Below are 26,580 nucleotides of genomic sequence, written 5' to 3'. Positions count from 1 at the left end.
CCTTCTCTCTCTTCTTTGTCACCCAATGAGACTTTCCAGTGGGAAGTCTTTCATCTTTATTTAATTCTGAGACAGTTACCTCTGGTTCAGATATTTCTTACTTTATTTTCATTTTTTCTCTTTCTTATCTGGGCTCTCCTTCTCTGGATATTAGTAATTCTCTTTCTGTCTTCATATCTCTTAACTTTTCTTTATAGTTCCTATTTATTGTTTTCTTTTCTCTTCCTCTAGAGTTTCTCAGACTGATCTTTCAGTTTAATAATTTGTTCTCAGCTATGTTTATTCCACTGTTTATCCCATCTGTGTTCTCTATTTCAACATTCTATTTTTACATTTGATATTTAATATTTCTATTTCATTCTTTTTATTGTGTTTCCTCCTGTTTCATATTGCTTATCCCTTTCCTTATTTATTTTAGTATGTGTATTGTTTATTTTAAATTCTTGGTCCATCTTTTCTAATATCTGCGCTTCTGGAGAAACCTGTAATTCAGTTTTTTTTAAATAGTTTTGATCCTCAAATGACTGATTACCCCTTGGGGTTATGGCTGGTCTGTCTAGGATTGCTAGAGGTCGGACCTTAGTCTGTAGCAGCCCTATCAGCTTAAGTGGAATGTAGGGGAAGTGGATTCTACGGTGGAGAGCACATCTCTCCCCTCCCGGCTCCCTCCAAGAATACCAGAGTTAATCATTCCGCACTCTGAGGCTCAAGGGCTCAAATTAGATCTTTATCCTTAGCGCCCCAAGAAGAAGCAGCTTTAGAGGGAGACACTCCTTAAATTGTAAACCACCTGCCCTGGGAGATTGGAAAAGGAAGTGTGAAGAGGCATCTTCTCAAGCCTACCTAGTCAGTCCCCACTGAGTGTTCTTACCTCCTCAGGGCTTCTGCACTCACCGGAAGCACTCCCTCCCGAGTTTAGCTCTCTGACTCAGCAGGTGCACAGGCAGCTTCCAAGGCAGTGAGTGGGCAGTAATTCCACCAACTCCGTCCTTATTTTATTCAACCATTGCACAGGCCACCTTCTGCCCCAGGCTAAAGCCAACTGGACACCCTCACCCCCCTCACACACAAATATACCAGTTCAGAATAGCCACGCCATCTCCCCTGCGGCCCCTCATGGTTTTCTTCTCATTTACAAAAAAATTTTATTGGGGTATAGTTGATTTACAATGTTGTATTAGTTTCAGGTGTACAGCAAAGTGAATCTGTTATACATATACATGTATCCAACTCTTTTTTAGATTCTTTTCCCATATAGGCCATTACAGAGTATTGAGTAGAGCTCCCTGTGCTATACAGTAGGTCCTTATTCATTATCTATTTCATATATAGTAGTGTGTGTGTGTGTGTGTGTGTGTGTGTGTGTGTGTGTGTGAATCCCAGTCTTCCAATTTACCCTTCCCCCCTTACCCCCCAGTTAACCATAAGTTTATTTTCTACATCTGTAACTCTATTTCTGTTTTGTAGATAAGTTCATTTGTAGCCTTTTTTTAAGATTCCACATATAAGTGATTTCATATGATATTTGCCTTCCTCTGTCTGACTTCACTCAGTATGACAATCTTTAGGTCCATCCATGTTGCTGCAAATGGCATTATTTTGTTCATTTTTATGGCTGAGTAATATTCCATTGTACTGTATATATGTACGACATCTTCTTTATCCATTCCTCTGTTGATAGACATTTAGGTTGCTTCCATGTCCTGACTATTGTAAACAGTGCTGCAGTGAACATTGGGGTACATGTATCTTTTCAAATTATGGTTTTCTCTGGATAAATGCCCAGGAGTGGGATTTCAGGATCATATGGTTTTAGTTTTAGTTTTTTTAGGAAACTCCATACTGTTCTTCCTGGTGACTGTACCAGTGTAGGAGTACACTGTAGCGTAGGAGGGTTCCCTTTTCTCCACACCCTCTCCAGCATTTATTGTTTGTAGATTTTTGATGATTGTCATTCTGACCAGTGTGAGGAGATACCTCATTGTAGTTTTGATTTGCATTTCTCTAATAATTAGTGATGTTGAGCAGCTTTTCATGTGCTTTTAAACCATCTGTATGTCTTCTTTGGAGAAGTGTCTATTTAGATCTTCCTCCCATATACCTAGGAATAAACCTACCTAAGGAGGCAAAAGACCTATACTCAGAAAACTATAAGATACTGATGAAAGAAATAAAAGATGACACAAACAGATGGAGAGATACACCATGTTCTTGGATTGGAAGAATCAATATTGTGAAAATGACTGTACTACCCAAAGCAATCAACAGATTCAATGCAATCCTTATCAAATTACCAACGTCATTTTTCACAGAATTAGAACAAAACATTCTTCTCATTTTGATGTCGTCCCTTTATAGTATCTCCAAGCTTGATTCTGAGGGAGGGGGCCACTGAATCAGAACTGGAACCTGCTCTGTTCTTCAGTGTTCTCTGACCTTCCCAGACATGCACCTACTTACTCCTATTTGTACTTTCACATAAGAACACACATCTTTAATTCTGGCATACATAGCTCCTCAAATAATATTTTTTCTCTATTTCTTTGACATTTTATTTTCTGCTTAATTTCTTTTAGGTATATATTGGGCCACTTAATCTCTCATTTTCTATGTCTTTCAACTGCTTTATTTTATTAAACTTTTTTTTTTTTTTTTTTTTTTTTTTTTTTTTTTTTGGTGGTACGCGGGCCTCTCACTGCTGTGGCCTCTCCCATTGCGGAGCGCAGGCTCCGGACGCGCAGGCTCAGCGGCCATGGCTCACGGGCCCAGCTGCTCTGCGGTATGTGGGATCTTCCCGGACCGGGGCACGAACCCGTGTCCCCTGCATCGGCAGGCGGATTCTCAACCACTGCGCCACCAGGGAAGCCCTATTAAACTTTTTATTGAAATATAGTTAATGTGCAGTATTATGTTCATTTCAGGTATACTACATAGTGATTTGACATTTGCATACATTATGAAATAATCATCATGTTAAGTCTAGTAATCATTAATCATCTGTCCCCAACAACTGCTTTTAAAAGTAGATTTTTGTAAAAAAAAAAAAAAAAAGAAAGAAAGAAAAAGAAAAAAAAATGGTCATGAAGAACCTAGGGGCAGGACGGGAATAAAGATGCCAACCTACTAGAGAATGGACTTGAGGATATGGGGAGGGGGAAGGGGAAGCTGGGACGAAGTGAGAGAGTGGCAGGGACATATATACACTACCAAACGTAAAACTGATAGCTAGTGGGAAGCAGCCGCAGAGCACAGGGAGATCAGCTCGGTGCTTTGTGACCACCTAGAGGGGTGGGATAGGGAGGGTGGGAGGGAGGGAGATGCAAGAGGAAGGGGATATGGGGATATATGTATGCATATAGCTGACTCACTTTGTTATAAAGCAGAAACTAACACACCATTTTAAAGCAATTATATTCCAATAAAGATGTTAAAAAAAACTTAAAAAAAAGTAGTTTTTTGTTTCATTTTGTCTCCATGCTACATTTTAGGTAATTAATCAGAACCATCTTCCAGTTCATTTTCTTCTCCTTTCACCTCTGTCCACTCTAGAATTTTCCCTGTCCATTAAGTGTTTTATTTTGATAGCTATTGTGTTGCTTTTTTACAGGATATTCATTTGTACTTATTTCATCTCTGCCTGTTTTGGCTTCTTGTTTTTTTATTTCTTTAAATTAATGCTATCCTTTCCATTTTCTTTTTGAGAACTAAATATACTTAGTTTTATATGCTTTTTAGATTTCTTAGTTTCATTTTGTCAGGAGTGGGTTCAGTTTTCTTTCTGTGTTTTGGAAAACTGGTTTGTAAGCTCTCCTTGAATGACTCAAGTTTTTTATCTTTTTTTCTCTGAGTGTCCTTAACCTTTCCTGCCTAACAGTTTTTCATTTGCCTCCTCCTGACACCTGGGACTATGTAGCACATTCGGAACCTACCCGGGCAGCTTGGGGCTCCTTTCTTTTGCTCATGTCAGAGATATTGCAGATCCGGTCCCCAGACCAAAGGATGCTGTGGCTCAGTTGCTAGTGAAATTTAGTTTGTGTCTTCTCACCTGCTTGTATACTACTTTTAGAAGCCATAGTCCTGGGCTGTGACTGATGCCAGGTTATTTCAGCTTCCTTTGTAAGTAGTGAAGCTCAATGCCTGGCATAGTTTCAAGCAGTGAGCCCATATTCAGCACTCCTATCTTGGATGGTCACTTTAAATCTGTGTTTACCACTCTGGAATTGAGCTCCTGGTTTTCTCTGCCTTTTTCTGGACCCAAAGTCCCAAAGATCCACAGCTTCAACCTCCTTACCATCATGTGTTTTGTGTTCGTGCTCTCATCCATGAAGATGTTCATCTTGTCTTTTAGCATGACTGTACTCTTTTTTTTTTTTTGCGGACCTCTCACCGTTGTGGCCTCTCCCGTTGCAGAGCACAGGCTCCGGACGCGCAGGCTCAGCGGCCATGGCTCACGGGCCCAGCTGCTCCGCGGCATGTGGGATCTTCCCGGACCGGGGCACGAACCCGTGTCCCCTGTATCAGCAGGCGGACTCTCGACCACTGCGCCACCAGGGAAGGCCAACTGTACCTTTAATTCTCACCTTTGTATCTTCTCTTTCATTACTATGTGTTTGGAGAACACATATCCCTGAAATATGAACACATAGAACCATCTTGACTGGAAACCTGTTCCACTCAAGACTGTATGGAATTATCTCATTGATTCATTCTTCTGTTTTATGTGTGTTTCTCCTACTAAAAGGAAAGCTCCTTTTCAGGCACTTTAGAGACCTTTCTAGTCTTATTCATTATTGAATCTTCAGTTGCCGAATTCTTGTTAATGAAAAGTGAGATTAATGAATGAGTAGACTAGACACTCAGTGTTAGCTCCCTTCCCCTGTTTTCCTGTGATAGAGGCTTGTTTGGCCTCCTGCTCAGAATGCTTTGTTTAGTGTTCTGCCACAGTTCCTATGAGGGACGGTTGAAATTATTTTTGGCCTTCTGTTCCCAGCCCTTTTCCCCAACCAACTAGGTCTTGGATTTACAAGATTTTCTAGCAGCTCAGAAAAGTACATAAAATTAAAATTTCACTGTTTCTTAATTGCATAATAGTCCACACATTGAAAATACATAGGTTATTTTCAAAGGTATGACATTAAGTCAAAATGATTTTAAAATCTGTGATCAGTTTATTTGCTCCTGATGGCTTTTAAAGAAGAGAATAGACTTGAATAATCTTAATATGCTTTAGAGGGTAACAAAGACATAAAATATCACCTAGTGGTTTTTTTTAAAAAAATCAGTCTTTAAATTCTCATTATTATTGTTTTTTCTTACTTTAGAAGAACCCACCGTAATTGATTTACATCATTTCACATCTATATCTGTGAGCAGAAAATGGTACCCTTATCTCAAAAGAAGTTTAAAGCTAGATTTTACTTTTTCAAAGCATTACTGTATCAGGACACTATTCCATCATCCTACTGACAAGTATTACTGTTATTAGTCATGAACATTTGATTCAATCCAGTATGTCCTCTTCAGTAGTCTGCTTTTGTAACAGAAGACAAAACCTACCAAGTTGAATAGTAAATGTAATTGTTGTTGCCAAATGTACTGCATCTGCATTAAAATTCTCATGTTTTTAATACAGAATGAGAAAGAAATGATATCGCTGAGTGCTTAGGCAAAATGAGGAGTGCTTAAAAAATCTTTTAAAAACTTTAAATGGAAACTTCTTTAACTATTCTCTTTCTACAAATGTGAAAATGATCTAAAAGCAGTAAATAAAATTCTTAACAGAATAGGGCTTTCAAAAGCAGAATAGTATTTGCCTCTGATACAGTCAAAACTAAGGAAAGCCTTTAAATTTATGACACTCGGATGAGTTTTCTTTCTGTGTACTGTCCAGAATTTTTATTTTTAAATTTGCTAATTAATAAGACTATTTGTAGGTTTTCACCAGCTCAAAAGACCTTCCTCTTTTCTTGCTTGAGGAGATTCAATAATGAGGTTATGATTTTTTGGTCTCAGTTGTTTCCATAGCAACAGTTAGGGATGCTATAAATTGGTTCACACAAAAGTAAATCTGACAAAAGCCTTCAGTGTAGTTGTGTGTTACTAAATCGCTAGTGACAGAAGATAACTGTTTACGTCTTACTGCCTCTGTTTATTATTTGTTAGGTGAAGAGTAAACAGTTTTTATCCTTGAATCTATTAGCACCATTTATTATATTTGCAAAAATTTGAGCTCATAAAACCTGTTAGAGAAATAGAAATTATACTTATTCTAATTATGTTAATTCACCATCCTTTTGCCTCTTTTCTGCATCATTGCTTTGTGCTTAAAAGTCTTTTATTTTCATGTTTGGGCTTTTATTCTTTTTAAGTTAGAAAATACTTGTTGAAAAAAGTTTAAACAATTTAAAAGGGTAAAGAGTGAAAAACAAAGTTTCTTCTTACTTCTCTATACTCTTTTCAGTTCCCTTCCTCAGAGGCAATTATTACTAAGTTTTTTATGAATTTTGGGGGGGGAAATTTTCTGTGCCCATACATTTTTTACCTAAATGTATTCATTCAAGATATACTGCTCATTCATTCAAGATATACATGCTTTTTTTTTTTTTTTTTTTTTTTTTCTTTCTGTACGCGGGCCTCTCACTGCTGTGGCCCCCTCCCGTTACGGAGCGCAGGCTCTGGACGCGCAGGCTCAGCGGCCATGGCTCACGAGCCCAGCCGCTCCGCGGCACGTGGGATCCTCCCGGACCGGGGCACGAACTTGTGTCCCCTGCATCGGCAGGCGGACTCTCAACCACTGCGCCACCAGGGAAGCCCGATATACATGCTTTTAACTAAATAATATATCTTCATCTTTCTGTATAATAAATGCAATCATTCGATGTAAATTGTTCCAAAATACGCTTTTTTCACTATATATTATAGACATATTTCTATATTAGTACATATAGATGTGCTGTATTCTTTTTTCATTATCACCATTATTAATTTTCAAAAAAGATTTAAACACAAGGAGAGAAAGAACAGGGGACTAATTCACACACTTAATAGAAGTCTCAATAATCAACCTTCTGTTCACAAATATTACAACTTTCCTAAGGTAGCTACTAGACACATGTGACTATTTAAATTTAAATTAATAAAATGAAATGAAAACTTTAGTTTCTGAGGCACACTAGCCACGTTTCAAATGCTCAACAGTCACATGTGGCTGGAGGCTGCCATGTTGGATGGTGCAGACTAGAACATTGCTAGTATTGAAGAAAACTGCTGGGCAGTGAGGGCACCACCCTTGCTGCTTGAAGGCCTGGAGGTAGAGAACTTGTGGAGACAGAGGCCAACATGTCAAGGGTATGTGGTGTTCCTTTAAAATTGTCAGGGATTTCCAATGCAGCATCAAAAAATGGACAATTAGGGGCTTCCCTGGTGGTGCAGTGGTTGAGAGTCTGCCTGCTGATGCAGGGGACACGGGTTCGTGCCCCGGTCCGGGAAGATCCCACATGCCGCGGAGCGGCTGGGCCTGTGAGCCATGGCCGCTGAGCCTGCGCGTCCGGAGCCTGTGCTCCGCAACGGGAGGGACCACAACAGCGAGAGTCCCGCGTACCACAAAAAAAAGAAAAAAGAAAAGTACTGCCAAATTGTCCTCCCTTTAGTTGTACCAATTTATATTCACCAAATGTGTATCCCCTCATCTTTGCAAATACTGAGTATTATCAAATTTTTACCTCTTTGTCAGTCTGAGGTAGAAAAATTTTGTTTTAATTTGTTTTATCTTAATTGTATATAAGATTGAACTACTGTTCATGTGTTTATTGGGCATTTGGGTTTCTTTTTATTTATTAACTCTATTCGTGTCCTTTGTTCATTTTTCTGTTTGGTTTCTCACCTTTTCTTTATCAGTTTCTAGAGCTATTTGTTAAATATTTAGCCTATTATCTAGTCCTTTATCTATTCATTTTTAGTTTTTCGTTTGATTTCTCACTTTATTTATGGGTTTTTTTTTTTTTTTGCCTTTGTAAAGGAAAAACACATTATTCCTCCTGTATTTCTTCTTTACTGTCATACTGCTACCACATTTCACTTCTAACACCAGAGACATGGGTTTTCCACACCTCAAGCAATTTTCTGACACCAGCTGGGTGTCCTACAATTTAAGTTATTTCTGACACTGTCTGCCTGGAGACAGTGTCAGATCCCACAGGTTAAGGGCTCAGTCCACAAGACTTCCTTCTCCCCGCCTCTGTTTCAGATACCAATTGCAAGTCCCAGGTTGTCACCTGTACTTCTGGCTGACCACTGTAAATCGGTGTTCCAGTGACCCTTTTCTTAGGTTCAGTCATTTGCTAGAACAGCTTACAGTGCTCAGGGAGGGAAACCCAGAAGTTCTTTGTACCCTGTAGTCTGGGGATTTTTTATGGAGGCTTCATCATGTAGGCATGATTGATCATTAACTCAATCTCCAACCCCTCTCCCTTCTTGGAGGGTGAGGGTTAGGGGCTGAAAGTTTCATGTTTCTAATCATGGCTTGATCTTTCTTGTGACCAGTCCCCATCTTGAAGCTATCCAGGAGCCCACCAAGAGCCACCTCATTAGAACAAAAGACTTTCCAATCACCCAGGAAATTCCAAGGGATTTAGGAGCTCTGTGTCAGGAACCAGGGTCAAAGACCAAATGTTAGAACAAAAGATGCTCCTAGTACTTTTACCACTTAGGAAATTATAAGCATTTTAGGAGTTCTGTGCCAGGAACCACGGACAAAGACCAAATATATATTTCTTACTACGATCACAATATCACAGCCTTATAGAAATCTAATTTTAATGTAGTCAAATGTGCCCTTTTTTTAACACCTTCTAGATATTAAGTCATTTCTAAAAAGACTTTCTCTAGTCTAAGACTTTATAAAATGTCACCTTGGCTTTTTATTTTAACAGACTATTATTTAGATCAGTTTTAGGTTCAGCAAAATTGGGAGGAAGGTACCGAGATTTCCCTATATACCCCCATCCCCACCCCACACCCCACGATCAGTATCCCTCATCAGAGTGGTACACTTGTTATCATCAGTGAACCTAAATTAACACTTCAATATCACCCAAAGACCATAGTTTACATTAGGGTTCACTCCTGGTGTTGTATATTCTAAAGATTTTGACAAATGTATAATGTTATGTATCTGCCATTATAATATAGAGAATAGTTTCATTGCACTAAAAACCCTCTGTGCTCCACCTCTTCACTCCTTCCTCCCCACTAGCCCCTGGCAACCAATGATTCTTTTACACTCTCCATAATTTTACCTTTTCCAGGAAGTCATATACTTGGAATTATACAGTGTGAAGTCTTTTCAGATTGACTTCTTTTACTTAGTAATATGCATTTAAGATTCCTCCATGTCTTTTCATGACTTGATAGCTCATTTCTTTTTAGTGCTGAATAATATGCCATTGTTTCGATATACCACAGTTTATTAATCCATTCACCTACTGAAGGACATCTTGCTTGCTTCCAACCTTTGACAATTATGAATAAAGCTACTATAAACAATGATGTGTAGGTTTTTGTGTGGACATAAATTTTTAACTTCTTTGGATATATACCAAGGAGCGCAATTGCTGAGCTGTGTGGTAATAGTATGTTTATTTTTGTAAGAAACTATCCCAGTCTTTTTATGCTTTAATTTTAAAAACTGTATTTAAATGCTATCTATCAAGAATTTGTTTTGATAGATGGAGAGTGTTAGAGATCCACTTAAAAAAGAATTTATTCATTTGGTTGTTCCGGGTCTTAGTTGTGGCATGCGGGCTCCTTAGGTGTGGCATGTGAACTCTTAGTTGTGGCATGCCTGTGGGATCTAGTTCCCTGATCAGGGATCAAACCCAGGCCCCCTGCATTGGGAGCGTGGAGTCTCATCCACTGTGCCACCAGGGAAGTCCCTAGAGATCCACTTTTAAATTTTATTTTTACAAATGATAATCAGTTGTCTCAACATCATTTGTTGAATAATCTATCTTTTCCCCATTGATTTGAACTGTGGTTTCAATCACATAATAAATTCCCATTTATATTTGGCCCCATTCCTGGATTTTCCAGTTGTTTATATTAAAGAAGTAACATGTGAAGATAAACCATAACATTAAAAAAGAAAGAAGAAAAGGAAGGAAGGAAGGTTGCTCATAAGGGGACAGAGGGAATAAGGTAGAGAGGGGAAATAGAAGCTAGATTTCTTTGATTATACCTTGTTTTTAGATTTGTCATTGGAACCCTGGAAATATTTTGCACGTTTTAAGACAAAAGTGAACTAAAGAAAATAATCCCTAAAAATGTAAAATAAAATTTACCTTTCATTCAGTTGGTATTTTTATTCTGAGATGTTGGTACTTTTTATCTGAGATTATGTGAGTATAATGTGGCGTGAATCAAATAATAATCATGTGGTACTTTATTTGCTTCATCTTTGGTGTCCTTGACACCTGGGATTCTGAGTATCAGAGAAAGAAGATAGGGATGTAAACGAGAAGAGATTGCCAGAACCCAATAGATCAGAATTGAATTGGGTGAATTTTACCTTAAAATTTTTTTGGTAATTGAAAAACTTCTAAATTATCCATAGGTCAAAGAGGAAGCTCAGAGGAAATTTTAAAATACATAGAGCTAAATGAGAAGGCAACACAACATATCAAAATATATGAGACATAGCTAAAGTAGAGGTGAGAAGGAAGTTTATAGCCCTAAATGCTTAAATTAGAAAAGAGGAATATAATTTTAAAAAGAGAGAGAAAAGGTCTAAAATCAATAATCTAAGTTCCTTCTTCAAAAAATCTAAGAAAAGCAAAATAAACCTATAGGAAACAGAAGAAAGGAAATAGTAAAGAGCAGAAATCAATGAAATTGAGAACAGGAAAGCTGTTAACAGAGAAAATGAATGATACAGAAAGCCAATTCTTTGAAAAATATGTAATTGATGAACCTATAGTAACACTGACAAAGGTAAAGAAAAAAGATCCAAATCACCAATATCAAGATAGAATGGGATATCACTGCAATTCCTGTAGCCATAAAAGGACAATAAAGTGTTACTACCAATTTTATGCTCATAAAATTGACAACTTAGAAGAAATAGAACAATTTCTAAGAAAGTACAAACTACTAAATCTCAAACAAGATGAACAACAACCTGCAGCTTTTACAAAAATTGAATTTATAAGTGTCCTGAAAAAAAAAAAATCTCTGGACCCAGATGGTTTTAGTGGAGAATTATACCAAACTTTTTTTTTTTTTTGGCCACACTGCGAGGATTGCGGGATTTTAGTTCCCTGACCAGGGATTGAACCCATGCCCCCTGCAGTGGAAGCTCAGAGTCCTAACCACTGGACTGCCAGGGAATTCCCTACCAAACTTTTAAAGAAGGATTAGCATGAGTTTTACACAGTGTCTTCTAGAAAATAGGAGGGAACCTTTCCCAATTCATTTTATGAGGCGAGTATTACCCTGATACCAACACCAGACAAAAACAATATGAGGAGCTTCCCTGGTGGCACAGTGGTTGAGAATCTGCCTGCTAATGCAGGGGACACGGGTTCGAGCCCTGGTCTGGGAATATCCCACATGCCGCAGAGTGGCTAGGCCCGTGAGCCACAGTTACTGAGCCTGTGCGTCTGGAGCCTGTGCTCCGCAACAAGAGAGGCCGCAATAGTGAGAGGCCCTCGCACCACGGTGAAGAGTGGCCCCTGCTTGCCACAACTAGAGAAAGCCCTCGCACAGAAACGAAGACCCAACACAGCCATAAATAAATAAAATTTAAAAAAACATCACAATATGAAAAAAGAAAATACAGACTATTATCTCTCATGAAATTATACAGAAATCCTCAAAAAGACTTATCCAGTTGAATCCAACAATGTATAAAAAGAATTATATACCATGACCAAGTGGGATTTGATCGAGGTATGGAAGGCTGGTTCAACATTTGAAAATCAGTCAATGTAATTCATCATATCTACAGATTAAAGAAGAAAAAATCATAGGGTTATGTCAAGTGATGCAGAAAAGCCTTTGACATAATTCAACACCCATTTAAAATAAAAACTCTTAGCAAATTATAAATAGAAGGGAATTTCCTTAAATTGATAAAGATCATCTATACAAAACCTACAGCTAGTATAATGGAGCAGGACCCTATGGTCTATGCCCCCCATGTCCTCAGCCTGCCTTTTGTCTGTGGAAAAGCTTTAGCCAAAGAATAAGTTTAATCAGAGAAGTGAGAAAATGCAGAAACAAAGGAAAACAGTCAAAGAAGACCAAATAATAATAGTTTAGTCATCGAGTAGTCAAGGACCTTTAGCTCCTCCTCAAGGGCTATAGATAATATTCTGAGCCATATCCTGTGAGGTGCCTTATAGGTACTGAAACCCCCACCAGGTGGAAGAGGTTAACTACATGATGACCAGACTAGCCATGACATAAGCTGGTACAACTCTGAGAATTGGCCCCAAGGAAATGGGAACAAACTGATCCTGGAACTGAAGATTAACTGTACTTAAAACAATCAAGATGACACTGATCAGACCACCAATGACCAATTTCAAGATGATTGTCAGAGTTGACTGTGCTGTTTCTGCATGTACCCCCCTCCCTAAGCCTATAAAAGCTCCTGCTCACTGATTGTCAGTGGGGGGGAGTCGGCCTTTGGACAGATATCCGCCCTCCCCTCCCCAGTTGCTGGCATCTGAAATAAAGCAAACTTTCCTTTCCACCAGAATGGCCTCTTTATTGGCTTTTGAGCGGCAGCTGGACCCCACTTTTGGTTACACTGGCATCATAAATAAGGGTGAATGCTTTCCCTCTAAGATAAGGAACAAGGCAAGGACTCTTATTCAACATAGTATAGGAGGTTCTAGCCACTGTAATAAGGCAAGAAAAAGAAAGGAAAAGCATGCAAAATTTAAAGGAAGAAATAAAACTGTCCTCATTTACAGGTGACATGATTGTTTGCATAGAAAATCTCAAAGAAATGATACAACAAACCTCATAGAACCAGTAAGTGAATTAAACAAGGTTGTAGGATATAAGATCAACATACATAAATCAATTGCATTTATTTTTTTTTTCAGTACACAGTCCCCTCACTGTTGTGGCCTCTCCCATTGCTGAGCACAGGCTCCAGACATGCAGGCTCAGTACCCATGACTCACGGGCCCAGCCGCTATGTGGCATGTGGGATCTTCCCAGACCAGGGCACGAACCCATGTCCCCTGCATTGACAGGCGGACTCTTAACCACTGCGCCACCAGGGAAGCCCCTCAATTGCATTTTTATATACTAACAGTGAACATGTGGTAACTGAAATTAAGACATATGCCATTTATAATCACTTCCCTGGAATGAAATCCTTAGGTATAATTATAACAAAACCTGTACAGGATCAGTATACTGAAAATTATAAAATACTGATGAAAGAAATTAAAACCACCCAGTTAAACACATACCATGTTCATGGATTGGAAGACTCCACATAGTAAAGATATCATATTAAAAATGCCCCTAATTACTCTATAGGTTTGATGCACTTCCTATTAAAATTTCAGCAAAGTTTTTGTAGACATAGATAATAAGCTTATTCTAAAATTTATATGGAGGGACTTCCCTGGCGGTCCAGTGGTTAAGACTCTGTGTTTCCAATGCAAGGGGCATGGGTTTGATCCCTGGTTGGGAACTAAGATCCCACATGCTGCACAGCATGGCCAAAAGATTTTTTTAAATAAGTAAATAAAATTTATATGTAAAGGCACAGGCCCTAGAATAGCTTAAACCATCTTAGAAAAAAAAAAAGAATAAAGTGGGAGTAATGACTCTGCCTGATGTTAAAGCCTACTGCATAGCTGCTGTAATCAAGGGAGTGTGGTATTGATAGAGAGACACTTAGGTCAGTGGAACAGAATGGAGAACCAAGAAATAGACCCACACAAATATAGCCAACTGATTTTTGACAAAGTGCAAAAGAAATTCAAAGGAGAAGGATAACTTTTTCATGAAATGATATTGGAGCAGCTGGACATTCATAGGCAAAACCATGAACCTCAACTTAAACCTTATACAGAAATTCACTTCAAATGGATCACAGATTTAAGTGTTAAATGAAAAGCTATAAAACTTTAAGAAAAATATTTGAGAAAAGTCTTGGGGTCTAGGGCTGGCCAAAAGCATGATCTGTAAAAGAAAACAAAAATGATGTCAGACCTTATCACAATTTGAAAACTTTTGCTCTGTGAAAGACCCTGTTAAAAGGATGTAAAGGCAAACCACAAACTGGGAGAAAACACTTGCAAACCACATAACCAGCAAATAACTAATATCTGGAGTATATAAAGAAGTCTCAAGACCCAACAGTTAAAAATCAAACAATCCAATTAGAAAATGGGCAAATGATATAAACAGTCATTTCAGCAAATACAGGTAACAGATAAACAGATGAAAAGATCAACATCATTAGCCTTTAGGAATATATAATTTTGAAATATGAAATATCAAAATAGCTAAAATAAAAAACAGTGACACCACCAAATGCTGATGATCATGCTGAGATACTGGATCACTGATGTATCACTAGTGGGAATGTAAAATTGTACAGCTACTCTGGAAAACAGTTTGACAGTTTCTTATAAAACTAAATATGTAGCTACCATATGACCCAGCAGTTTCACTGTTAGGCATTTATCTCAGAGATATGAAAACTTATTTTCATACACTGTACACTGTGTTCACAGAAGCTTTATTATAACACAATTCTGGAAACAGTCTAGATGGCCTATAACAGGTTAAACAAACTGATACATCTATACCATGGATACTACTTGACAACAAAAAGGAACAAGTTACTGATACATGCAACAACTTGTATGAACCTCTGGGAATTATGCCAGTTGACAAAAGCCAATCCCCAAAGGTTACATACTGTATGATTCCATTTATGTAACATTTTTCAAATGTCGAAATTACAGAAATGAAGAATAAATTAATAGTTGTGGGGAACAGAGCATGGTACTAAAAAGGCATCAGGAAGGAGCCTTATGGTGATAGAAATGTTCTGTATTTCGATCATATCAATGTCAATATCCTAGATATGATATTGTACTATAATTTTGCAAGATGCTGCCTTTAAGGGATATTGGATAAAGGATACACAGGATCTCTCTGTATTATTTCTTACAACTGGATATGAATCTACAATGACTTCAGAATAAAAGCTGAATTATGAAAAGTGGCAAATCACTTGGAAAGTGGTTTGACAGTTTCTAATGAAGTTAAAAATAAACCTATCCTATGACCTAGCCATCCTACTCCTGTGTAAATATCCAGGAGTAATGAGTGCATTTGTCCACAAAAAGATTTTTGCAAGAATATTCTTAGTAGCTTTATTCATAATAGCTGAAATATGGAAACACCCCAAATGTCCATATGCAGGAGAATGGATAAACAAATTGAGATATTTTCATGCAATGGAATACTTCTTACAGAAAAACAAACTACGGATACACACAAAATATGGGTGAATCTCATAAATATTATGTTAAGCAGTGGGAATCAGATACAAAAGAATAAATAGGGTATGATTACATTTATATCAAGTTCAAAAACAGGCAAACTTATTGATGGTGATAGAAGGTAGGATACTGTTTACTGGTGGCGGGGGTATGGTATCGACTGGAAAGGAGCTTGAGGGAACTTTCTGGAGTCAAGGAAATGTGGTTATGTAAATATACACATAATGCTAAAAGTTACTGAGCTTTACACTTAAGGTTTTGCATTTTACTATATGTTAATTATACCTCAATAAAGTATGGCAAAAAAAATTATCCCCCATTCATGGGGGAAGAAAGACAGGTCAACCAATCCCACTGTGTAGACTTTGTTTGGATCCCTTTCCAGACTAGCTATAGAAAAACCTATTTATGATACTTATGTTAAATTGAATATTTGAACAGTTTATAATTGATGACATTAAGGAATTATTGTAAAGTTTACAGGTGTAAAATAATTATTTATTATTTTTTATTATTATTTTTTTGTGGTACGTGGGCCTCTCACTGCTGTGGCCTCCCCCATTGCGGAGCACAGGCTCTGGACGCACAGGCTCAGCAGCCATGGCTCACGGGCCCAGCCGCTCCGCGGCATGTGGGATCTTCCCGGACCGGCGTGTGAACCTGCGTCCCCTGCATCGGCAGGCCGACTCTCAACCACTGCGCCATCAGGGAAGCCCTAAAATAATTATTATTGTTAAAGAGTTATTATCGTTTAGAGATACATGTTGAAATAACTGATATATCTAAGATTTGCTTCAAAATAAAACACATGAATGGTAAAGATACAAATAAAACAAGACTGGCTGTGAGTTGATTGTTGTTTAACCTACATGATTGGATTATTGTCTACTTTTTACTCCATGATAAAAAGTTTTAAACTTTAAGTATGGATAAAAGATACACACAGGTAGCTTTGTTACTACCAATAAAACAGAATAATTGGCCTCTGAGATAGTATGTTCTAAGGATGCTCAAGGAGTGGTAGGGAAAGTTAATGCCCCAAACAAAATCATTGCTCGTCTGCACTAGGTGTCTTTAGCAAGGAGTGAGAATCTTTTTTTATGCTTGGAAGGTATAGTTTTTTATTATTTATTTATTTTAATTGCAGTATAGTTGATTTACAATATTATGTTAATTTCAGGTGTTCAGCATGGCGATTCAGTATTTTTACAGATACACTCCATTAAAAGTTATTACAAGATAATGACTATAATTCCCTGTCCTATACAATATATCCTTGTTGTTTATCTATTTTATACATGGCAGTTTGTATCTCTTAATCCCATACCCCTAATTTGCCCCTCCCCCTTGCCTCTCCCCTTTGGTAACCACTAGTTTGTCTTCTATATATATGTCTGTTTCTGTTTTGAATATACGTTCATTTGCATTATTTTTTAGATTCCATATATGTGATTTCACTAAGCATAATATTCTCTAGGTCCATCCACGTTGCTGCAAAGGGAGTGGGGATTCTTAAGGGCAGAATACCACCCAACACTAAGTGGACACCCACGTGTAGATAACTTACGTGCAAGTTCTTTCAATCAGAATGTATTTATGATGATGTTAGCACATAGAGGCACATTGTATCTCCATAAATTGTCCATTCGTTGTAGCATATTGAAGCAGTGGGATTAATTTTTTTTCCACTTTCATGTGCTCTCTTGTTTTCCATAAGGACCTGATGTTATTTTGTGAGGATGATCCAAAGCCAGTTTTGCCGACAGTTTCTACTTCTATTATCTCGTCACCTACGTGGTTGTCAGAAGGGCAAACAGATGTCTGTAACCTCTGGGATGCAGGTAAATTAGGTAAAGAATAAAATTTTTACTCAGAAACATGAATAAGAAACACTGGACAGGAATTGTTTTTCATCAGATTTTATTTTGTTAAATATAGCAACAGTGGCTTTAATTTAACTTTGGTCATGAGGGACAGGGTTAGCATGGATAAATTCAACCCACACAGCATCCTGTAACCTTATTTTACCATTTGTTTCAATGTTTTTTTCTCTTTCATTGTTGTATTTCAAAAATTATTAACTACAAGCCTTAAATCTTTTATAAAATTTTTTTAAGCAGAAAAATTCATTTTAGTTCCTTCTCTTGTTTGTATTCTCTTTGATGAAGAGTTTAAATTATGATATTTTTCAGAAGCAAGCATTAGATGAAAATATGAAAAAGCATGATGCATGGTATACCACAGATTGGTTAATCATCTCTTGAGTAATTAACATTAGTGAATGGCACAGTATAAAATTATCCAAAACTGGCCTCCAGTAACTTACGCCATCAAATTCCAACTGGGCTCTACTGCTGCTCAGGATCTGATTGATCCGCTGTCGAGCCACTCCATTCCGTCTATCCTCCATGAACTCTCAGTTTTCAGTACATTCTTCCTCTTGATTTTCTCAGAAAATAGGATGAAAGATCTGCCAAGATGAGAACAAAACGTTCTCAGTAGCTTTTATTCCCTTGTATATCTTTGCTTTTATATTCATCCAGGCATCCTTTTCTTTTTCACAGAGTTGGCTCCTTATGTTCTGAGTTACATCTTCTCCCTCATCTTTGGACCATGCACCTCAGTTTTCCCCTTACGTAGCACCCTGATATCCAAAGTATTAAAACTGACGTTTATTAGTATAGGTTTGTATTACAAGTTCGTATGTATATAGTTTTCTTATAAAGCCAGTTGTGAGAATGATGAGGATATTTTAATAGACCCAAAAACAAGAAATTGTGGGTTATGGTGATATCTGTAGTACAAGGTTGGCATTATTCACATGAATAATTGGTTATAAGTGGTTACAATTTTTTAGACAGTTTGCTTTGTATTCTTAGAATACACTTGATGTAAACTGATCCAGATCCAGAAGTTTGAAAGAACAGTAAGGAAAATGTTTTTGTATTTTAATATCTCCTAACATTCCCACCCCCTAATATTTTTGAACAGACTTTATTTTTTAGAGCAGTTTTAGGTTCACAGCAAAATTGAAGGAAGGTACCAAGATTTCCCCATAGAACCCTTGTCCCCAAGCGAGCACAGCTTCCCCACGATCAGTATCCCGCACCAGAGTGGTACGTTCGCTGCAATCAGGGAACCTACTTTAACACCTTTTTTAATCACCCAAGGACCATACTTTTCATTGTGGTTCATTCTTAGTGGTGTACATTTTATGGGTTTTGACAAATGTATAAGACATGTATCCGCCATTATAGTATTGTACAGAGTATTTCTCTGCCCTAAAAGTCCGCTGTGTTCTGCCTCTTCGTTCCTCCCTCCCCTCTAACCCCTGGAAACCACTGATATTTTAACTGTCTTCATAGTTTTGCCTTTTCCAGAAAGTCATGTAGTCAGAATCATGCAGTATGTAACCTTTTCAGATTGGCTTCTTTCACTTAGTAATGTGCATTTAAGGTACCTCCTTGTCTTTTCATGGCCTAATAGCTCATTTCTTTTTAGTGCTGAATAAGGTATACGAGAGTATTTATCTGTTCACCTACTGAAGAACGTCTTGGTTGTGTCCAAGTTTTGGCAATTATAAATAAAGCTGCTGTACATATCCTTGTGCAGTTTTTTGTGTTACATGTTTCTCTCTGCCAGCATTTTAATACGAGTGAATTTGAGTATAAATGAGCATCAGAGGCAACCCTTAAGAGGAAGAAGGTCACAAAACATGTCACTTGAGGGATGATTCCACCATTTTACTTGTTTAGGACTCATCTTAATTGGAGGAGGTTTTCCTATTTTTGAGTCTTTCTTTTTTCCAGTCTTTCCTTCACACTGATCTCAGAGATATCTTGCAGATGTAGATCTTAGCATTTCATTTTCCAGCTTAAAAACTTTCAACAATTCTCCACTGCCCATAAGTCTAATTTTTTTTTACTGTCATATAAGGCTTTTCATAGTCTGGTCCCAGCCCACCTTTTTTTGGCCTCATCACGCAATACTGCCAGTATTCACAATACTTTATGACATTCTATTACTTTCCCTTTAGAATGTCTTTGTTCCAGTTACTTCAGCTGTGTAACACATTGCTCTAAAACTTTTATGGCACAAAATAACCATTTATTCCGCTCATGGATTCTCTGGGTCAAGAATTAGGACAGGGCACAGTGGGGATGAGTTGTCTCTGTTCTGTGACGTTATGTCTGGGCTTCAGCCCGAGAACACAAATGCTGGGGACAGGAATCTTCTGAAGCCTCATTCACTTACGTGTCTGGTAGTTGATGCTTGCTATGTCAGCTGGGGGCCTCAGTTTCTCCACATGAACCTCTTTATGTAGTCTCTCCACGTGGGTTAGTTTGGGCTTCCTCATAGGATGGTGGCTGGGTTCCAAGGTTGAATATCCTGTGAAAGAAAGGACCAGGCAGGAGCTGAATAATCTCAAAGTCATGCTGTGAACTTCCTCCCCATTCAGTTTATCAAGGCAATAGAAAAGACCTGCCAAAGTTCAAAGGGAGGGCACGTAGATGCCTACCTCTCCATGGAAAACTGTCAATGGCGTATTGAAAGAAAAACATATGGGATGGGATGTGTATTAGCACGGTCATCTTTGGAATATCCAGTCTGCCACAATTCTCCATCAAATAATGAATGTTTAACAAAATCCTATTCAAACAGCAAGGCCCAGCTCAAATGTCACTATTGCTATAAAATCTTTCTGCACAGTAAACTAGTTTCTCCTTTCAGTGTGTTCCTGCAGGACTTTGCCCATACCCCAAAAATAGAATTTATAGTTTTGCATCATAATGATTTAATAAGTTTTATTTATTTTAAAATTATGTAAATAAGTGAATATATTCTGACTTTTAAAATCCGAACTCTGTAGATAGAACTAAAATCCCTCCTGACTGTCCCCTACCCCAACACACTCCCCTGTCCAGAGTTAACTGTTGTTTACAATTGGTTGGTTACTCTCCAGACCTTGCTTTGTGTGTTTACATACATACATGTACCTTTAGAAGTATGTAGAATTGACTTTATTTTGTTTTAGAACATTGTTCTGTATTTTTTGGAAACTTTTTCTAAGCAGTACCACTTGTCAATCCTTCAGTGTATGTCAATATTTAGAGATTTACTATGTGTTTCTTAAACTCTTGCATTGCCTGGATTTTATAGTTTATTTCCATGCTGATAGACATTTTGGTGTTTTATATTTTTTCACTATTACAAATAGTGTTTCAGTCAGTAGCTTCCTGCACATATGTGACTGTTTCTTGAGGGCAAATTCCTGGAAATGGAATCCCTGGGTTATAATGTATGCCCATTTTCATTTTAGTTAATAGGTACCAGTTAGCCCTCAAAATATCAATACCAATTTACACTGGCTTGCAGTATATAAGAGTACCTATTCACTCACACCCTCACCAGCACTTGATATTTTTCAAGTCTTACATTTTTATCACTTGGATAAAGGTTGCATTGCATAGTAGGTATAATCTGCACATTTCCACATGTTAGTTGTATATTTCTATTTCCTCTTCTATTGGATAAGCAGGATTGTCTGCTTATATCCTTAACCTATTTTTCTTTTGGATTGTGTGTTGTTGTTAATATAAATTGATTGTGTAGGGACTTCCCTGGCAGTCCAGTGGTTGGGACTTCGCCTTCCAATGCAGAGGGTGCAGGTTCAATCCCTGGTTGGGGAGCTGGGATCCCACATGCCTCACAGCCAAAAAACCAAAACATAAAACAGAAGCAATATTGTAACAAATTCAAGAAAGACTTTAAAAACGGTCCACATCAAAAAAAAAAACTTTAAAAAAATAAATTGATTTTGTAGCATTTTAACATATATGTTACTAATCCTTTTATTACATATGTTGCAAATATCACCTTCCAGGCTGTGAATTGTCTCTAAACTTTTTTTATAGAAGTTTTTTGTTTTGTTGGTATCTTTATGGAAGTTCTGTATTTTGTGTAGTCATTTATTACTCTTTTCCTTCAGAGCTTTTGTTTTTTGTGTTTTGGGTTTTTTTTAAAATTTTTTTTGCGGTACTCAGGCCTCTCACTGTTGTGGCCTCTCCCGTTGCGGAGCACAGGCTCCGGACGCGCAGGCTCAGTGGCCATGGCTCACGGGCCCAGCCGCTCCGCGGCATGTGGGATCTTCCCAGACCAGGGCACGAACCCGCGTCCTCTGCATCAGCAGGCGGACTCTCAACCACTGTGCCACCAGGGAAGCCCAAGCCTACTTTTTTGAGAGAGAATAATGTCATTTCATCATTATTTTTAACAGTAAAAATATGGAAATAACTTAAGTGACCATTAACATAATACTGGTTAAATAAAGATACATTCACACTATGGCAAATTATTATAATAGTTACAAAAAAAGGATATTTTAAAATGGATCAATGAAACAGAATAGAGTTCAAACAGGTACTGTTAAGTACAGGTTAAAGAGTCATTTCAAAACAGTACAGAAAAATGAACTGAGACGACTGGCTCACCTGATTTCCATAAATCCCCACTTAGTAGAGGATAATGGCATTGTTGGATCTCCAGAGATTAGTGTCAGTTAAGAGCCAGTATCTAACAAGACCAGAAAATTCTGTGTATTTCCCTTTCCCAGGACAGTCGTTGTAAATGGCTTCAGGGGAAGGCTTAGGGGAAGATTTACCATATATCCCTGTGGTGGGCATTTCAGGATTCTTTCTCAAAGGGATCTGACCTTCTCCTCAATCAGGAGGTTCTGGCTCTGTGAACTGGCTTCAGTTTAGGAATTGAATAAGAGGCCGTAACTCCTCCCATGAGGACACTGATTAGGTTTTCCACCTATATATGTCAAGCAGCACTTAGTGGGCTGCCCACCTATTTTCTGTCCATCTTGTGATTCGTTAACCATTACTATACATCCCTGAACGTAAAAAAAAGCAAACAAACAAGCAAACAAAAAACTGATGTCATTGCGTCCCTGTGTCTACTATGGTGGTTGTGCCTGGCTTGTCTCTACGAGTTAAGCGGCAGCGTCTGGCTGTTACCGCTCCGGGATGCCGTTATTCCCACTGAGATCAGAGAACCCAGTCCCACTGCGTCACCCCTGTGGTCATCTCTAGCCCACAGATGACAAGCACTACAGGCTCTTCAGGAACGCTTGCGCCCCATCACAATACATTTTTTAGCGCGTTGGTGAAGAGAGTGTATTGCAAGGCAGTTAGTAGAAGGTGTCTGAGCTTGTTGTACATGATAATAGATCGTTCCAATGGTCCCATCTCCTGGAGCCTTTAAGCTTCCTTTTACAGCATGCCAAGGAAGTGCCTTTTTGCTGAAGGCCACTCCTGAGTCCCACACACATGGTGTTCTCTCACCCACTCTCTGGCTCTCACTGTCACTCTTTTCAGGTCCTGCTGAAATGTTACAGCCTAGGGAGACTTTCCTGAACACAGTATTAAAAATTGGCACTTCATCACCCCCACTGGCACTCCCTCTCTCTCTTACCTGCTTTATTTTCCGTGTAACACTTATCATCTGATGTGCTATATTACTTAGGTGTCTGTTTGATTTAGTAAGAGGATCGCTTGATCCAGGGGTTCTGCAGACGACCCACAGGTATCACAGTGACTCTGCCATTACCTTAGCTCTGACTCTGGGCTCTGCTCTTTGCCCCTTCTAGGTGTGTATGGTGCTGTTCAAGCAGTTGCTCATGAGTTGGGTGCATTACGTTAATGGCTTCCATTTTGAGGGCAGTTGCTGTATGCTTTCACATTTCCCTGAAAATATCTTTCTATCAATCATCAGAGCATTGCAAAGCATGCTTTTAATTAGAGAACTGACTACAGAAATTTGAGAGGTTATCAACATGGTAACTGTGTATTATATGGTTGGTGAAGAAATCCAATTAAAACCTTTTCTTAAATTTAATTCCCACTTTTTTACTTCAAAAATATGGAAAACATGATTTGTGTGTGAAAAACAGACATAAATGAAACTATTAAATGGGTTTTTCTTGAAATGAATAGGGCAAAGCCACAATCATTTGCAGAAGTCAATTAAATAATTAAAAGACCAGAAGGATGGTAACTACATTTAAAGATGCCACCTTTTATTTGCCATGCAGTAGCCAACTTTTTTCATCTTTTTTTTTTTTTTTTTTTGCGGTACGCGGGCCTCTCACTGTTGTGGCCTCTCCCGTTGCGAAGCACAGGCTCCGACGCACAGGCTCACCGGCCATGGCTCACGGGCCCAGCCACTCCGCGGCATGTGGGATCTTCCCGGACCGGGTCACGAACCCATGTCCCCTGCATCGGCAGGCAGACTCTCAACCACTGTGCCACCAGAGAAGCCCTTTTTTCATCATTTTGATGATTAAAAGAGACACTGACTTTTGAATTATTTATGCGTTTTAGGTCAAGAAGCCATCCCACCTAAATCTTTTTCTATGCTACTAATGAGTGTGTGTATTATAAAAAATATCATATGACCCTTAGACATTTCAAATTAGGAGAATCAAGCTTAATGTAAACTAAGGTGACAAGTTCTTCATCAAATGACTGTGACATCTCAGGTGTATAAGTCCCAATTTGACTTTATTTGAGTGAAACAAACGGCTATATATCTATTTCCAAGAGTGAGTAAATTATGCATCCTACAGCTATTTATTGAATACCTACTATGTGCCAGGCACTGTGCTAACTGCTGGATATCCAATGATGACAAGATCCCTGCCTTTATGTAGGATGGGGTAAGAGGAAGCTGGGCAGGTTTAAAGAACTGAAATTAATTTAGTAGAGCCTTAGGATTAAGTGGATGATAGGAGAGGTACCAGGTGAAACCAGAGAGATAAGCAGAGTCTTATCAATAAAGGTGACCATATAATTTTTTTGTCCAAACCAGGATACTTTTGAGAGTGAAAGGAGGCACAACTAATAATTATGCCAGAATAACAGATGTAAATCCAGAGCTTCCTGGGCAAGGTGGTATTGCTGTGGTCTGAATGTCTGTGTCCATCTCCAGTTCATATGTTGAAAACCTAATGTCCAAGTTGATGGTATGAGGAGTGTTAACCTAAAGCAATCAAACAGCCGGTTATTTTATGGGCAAAGCAGGTTTATTCAAGAAAGCAAAGAATTGCAATTTGGACATGCAACTCTGGCAATCCATATGCAAGTCTAGTAAAGCAAAGCAGAGGAAACTCTTTTATAGAGGAGAAGGGGAAGTTGGGAGGGACTGTTAAAAACAACAAGTCCATTGGAGGAAACTGGAAGTTCAAAGTGTAGCGGCTTTTCATTGGCTGAGTTGTGACAGCGTCTCGCTGGCTGAGCTGCTGCCAGGCAAGGAGAAAGCCTTTCCTCCTCCCGCTGGCTCTAGTAAAGTAGTGCAGCTCCCTACGGAAGAGTCAAAGTACGCTTATTCCTCTTGGGATCTGTGTTGATGTTGAGTGGTATGTGCCTGAGGGCTCTTCCTTCTGGCCTCCTGACTTTATTTTAGTCGTTTCCTCTAAAACGACTTGGCCTTTGGGAGGGAATTATGTCATGAGGATGGAGCCCTCGTGAATGGAATTGGTGATCTTATACAATACAAGAGACGTCACAGAGCTCCGCAGCCCCTTCCTCCAGCTGAGCACACAGTGAGAAGTCAGCAGCCTGTTACCAGGAAGAGCACCTTCACCAGAACCCGACTACACCGGCACCTTGACCTCAGACTTCAGCCTCCAGGACTGCGAGAAAGAAATTTCTGTTGTTTATAATCTCCCCAGTCTGTGGTACTTTGTTACAGCAGCCCTAACAGACTAAGACAGGCGTGTGTGCCCGGTCTCCTTCTAAGCCATGCTGAGGAGTTTCAGTTGTATCTGGAGAACGATGGGGAGCCTTTGAAGTGTTTTAAGCAAGGACATGATACAACCAGATCCTTGCTTTAGGACGACGACTGCGGATGCGGCGTAAAGAAAGGATTGGAGGAGGGCAAGTTAGGAAGAGCAGTCAGGGGTCAGAACAGGACTAGAGACTAGGAACATTTCTAAAATGCAACTGTGATCTGGTCAGAATGCTGAGGAGCTCCCCTTAGGATGAAGTCTAACACCTTAGCCTGGCGGATAAGCTCCTTCTGACATTGGCCTCTGCTCTCCTCTGCAGTCTACCTTTCACCTCCTTCCTCCTCCATCACACGCGATGGTCTAGCTATGGATGCTGAACCACTTGCCATAAAGGCCGTGTTCTCTCCCACTTTGCATATGCTCATTCCTCTGTTCTCCGTTCCTATTCAGTTGAATCCTTAGGGTTCAGCTAAGATGTGGCTTCTCCCAGGAAGCCTCTCCTGACATGCTGGCGGCAGGGTTATTGCTCCCCCTCCGGATCTCGTGGCACCCTGTGTGTGCTCCAGACCCACGCCGATTCTGCTGTACTGTCATTGCCCGTTACCTCCTCTGTCATCAAACCGACTAGACTGTGATATTTTTTTTGAGAGAGAGAGAAGGTCTGTGTCTTGTTCATCATTGTGTTCTCGGCCTCTAATCCAGTGCTTAGTCCACTAAATAATTGTTGGCTAAAAAAGTAGCATCTGAAACGCCCCTAAACTGAGTATAGTCATCCTCTTGCTCTTTCTGTATTTTTTGCATATACTTTTAAAAGTGTCTTCAGAGAAGATTTATCACAGTTTTTTTTAACATCTTTATTGGAGTATAATTGCTTTACAATGGTGTGTTAGTTTCTGCTGTATAACAGAGTGAATCAGCTATACGATCTTAAATGCCACAGAGAAGACGTGTGATGTAAGGACTGAAAAATGTCCACTGGATTCAGCAATGAAGAGGCCAGCGCTAGCCTCTCAGAGGGCCGCTTCGGGGTGAGAGAGGGGTAGGAATGGAAGCCAGAGTATAGCGTTCTGGGGAACGAAGTGAACAGGAAAGAAGGACGTGAATTCACTGAGGGGGAAAAAAGAATCAATTTTCAGCGTGTTTGGGTGAGGGGAGCAGGAGAAAGATTGAACAACAACCAGAGGAGCTCAGAGAAGAAGTGTGTGCGGTGGGAGAGACTGGGCTCCTCTGAGCTGAGAGGAGAATGCT

General features: G+C 39.0%; 1 protein-coding gene across 1 annotated transcript in view; it reads left to right on the top strand.

Moving 5' to 3' along the window:
* Positions 1-26,580, top strand: part of ENTHD1 (ENTH domain containing 1) — an 86,472-nt gene that overhangs the window by 32,709 nt on the left and 27,183 nt on the right. The window contains exon 4 of the mRNA XM_059081069.2: positions 17,257-17,380. Within this exon, the coding sequence (XP_058937052.1) occupies positions 17,257-17,380 (124 nt within the window). The remainder of the gene's footprint in view (positions 1-17,256; positions 17,381-26,580) is intronic.

Source organism: Kogia breviceps, chromosome 12 (assembly GCF_026419965.1).
Source record: "Kogia breviceps isolate mKogBre1 chromosome 12, mKogBre1 haplotype 1, whole genome shotgun sequence".
NCBI lineage: Eukaryota > Metazoa > Chordata > Mammalia > Artiodactyla > Physeteridae > Kogia > Kogia breviceps.
The sequence above is the reverse complement of the archived record's forward strand: the minus strand, read 5'-3'. Positions and strand labels throughout refer to the sequence as shown.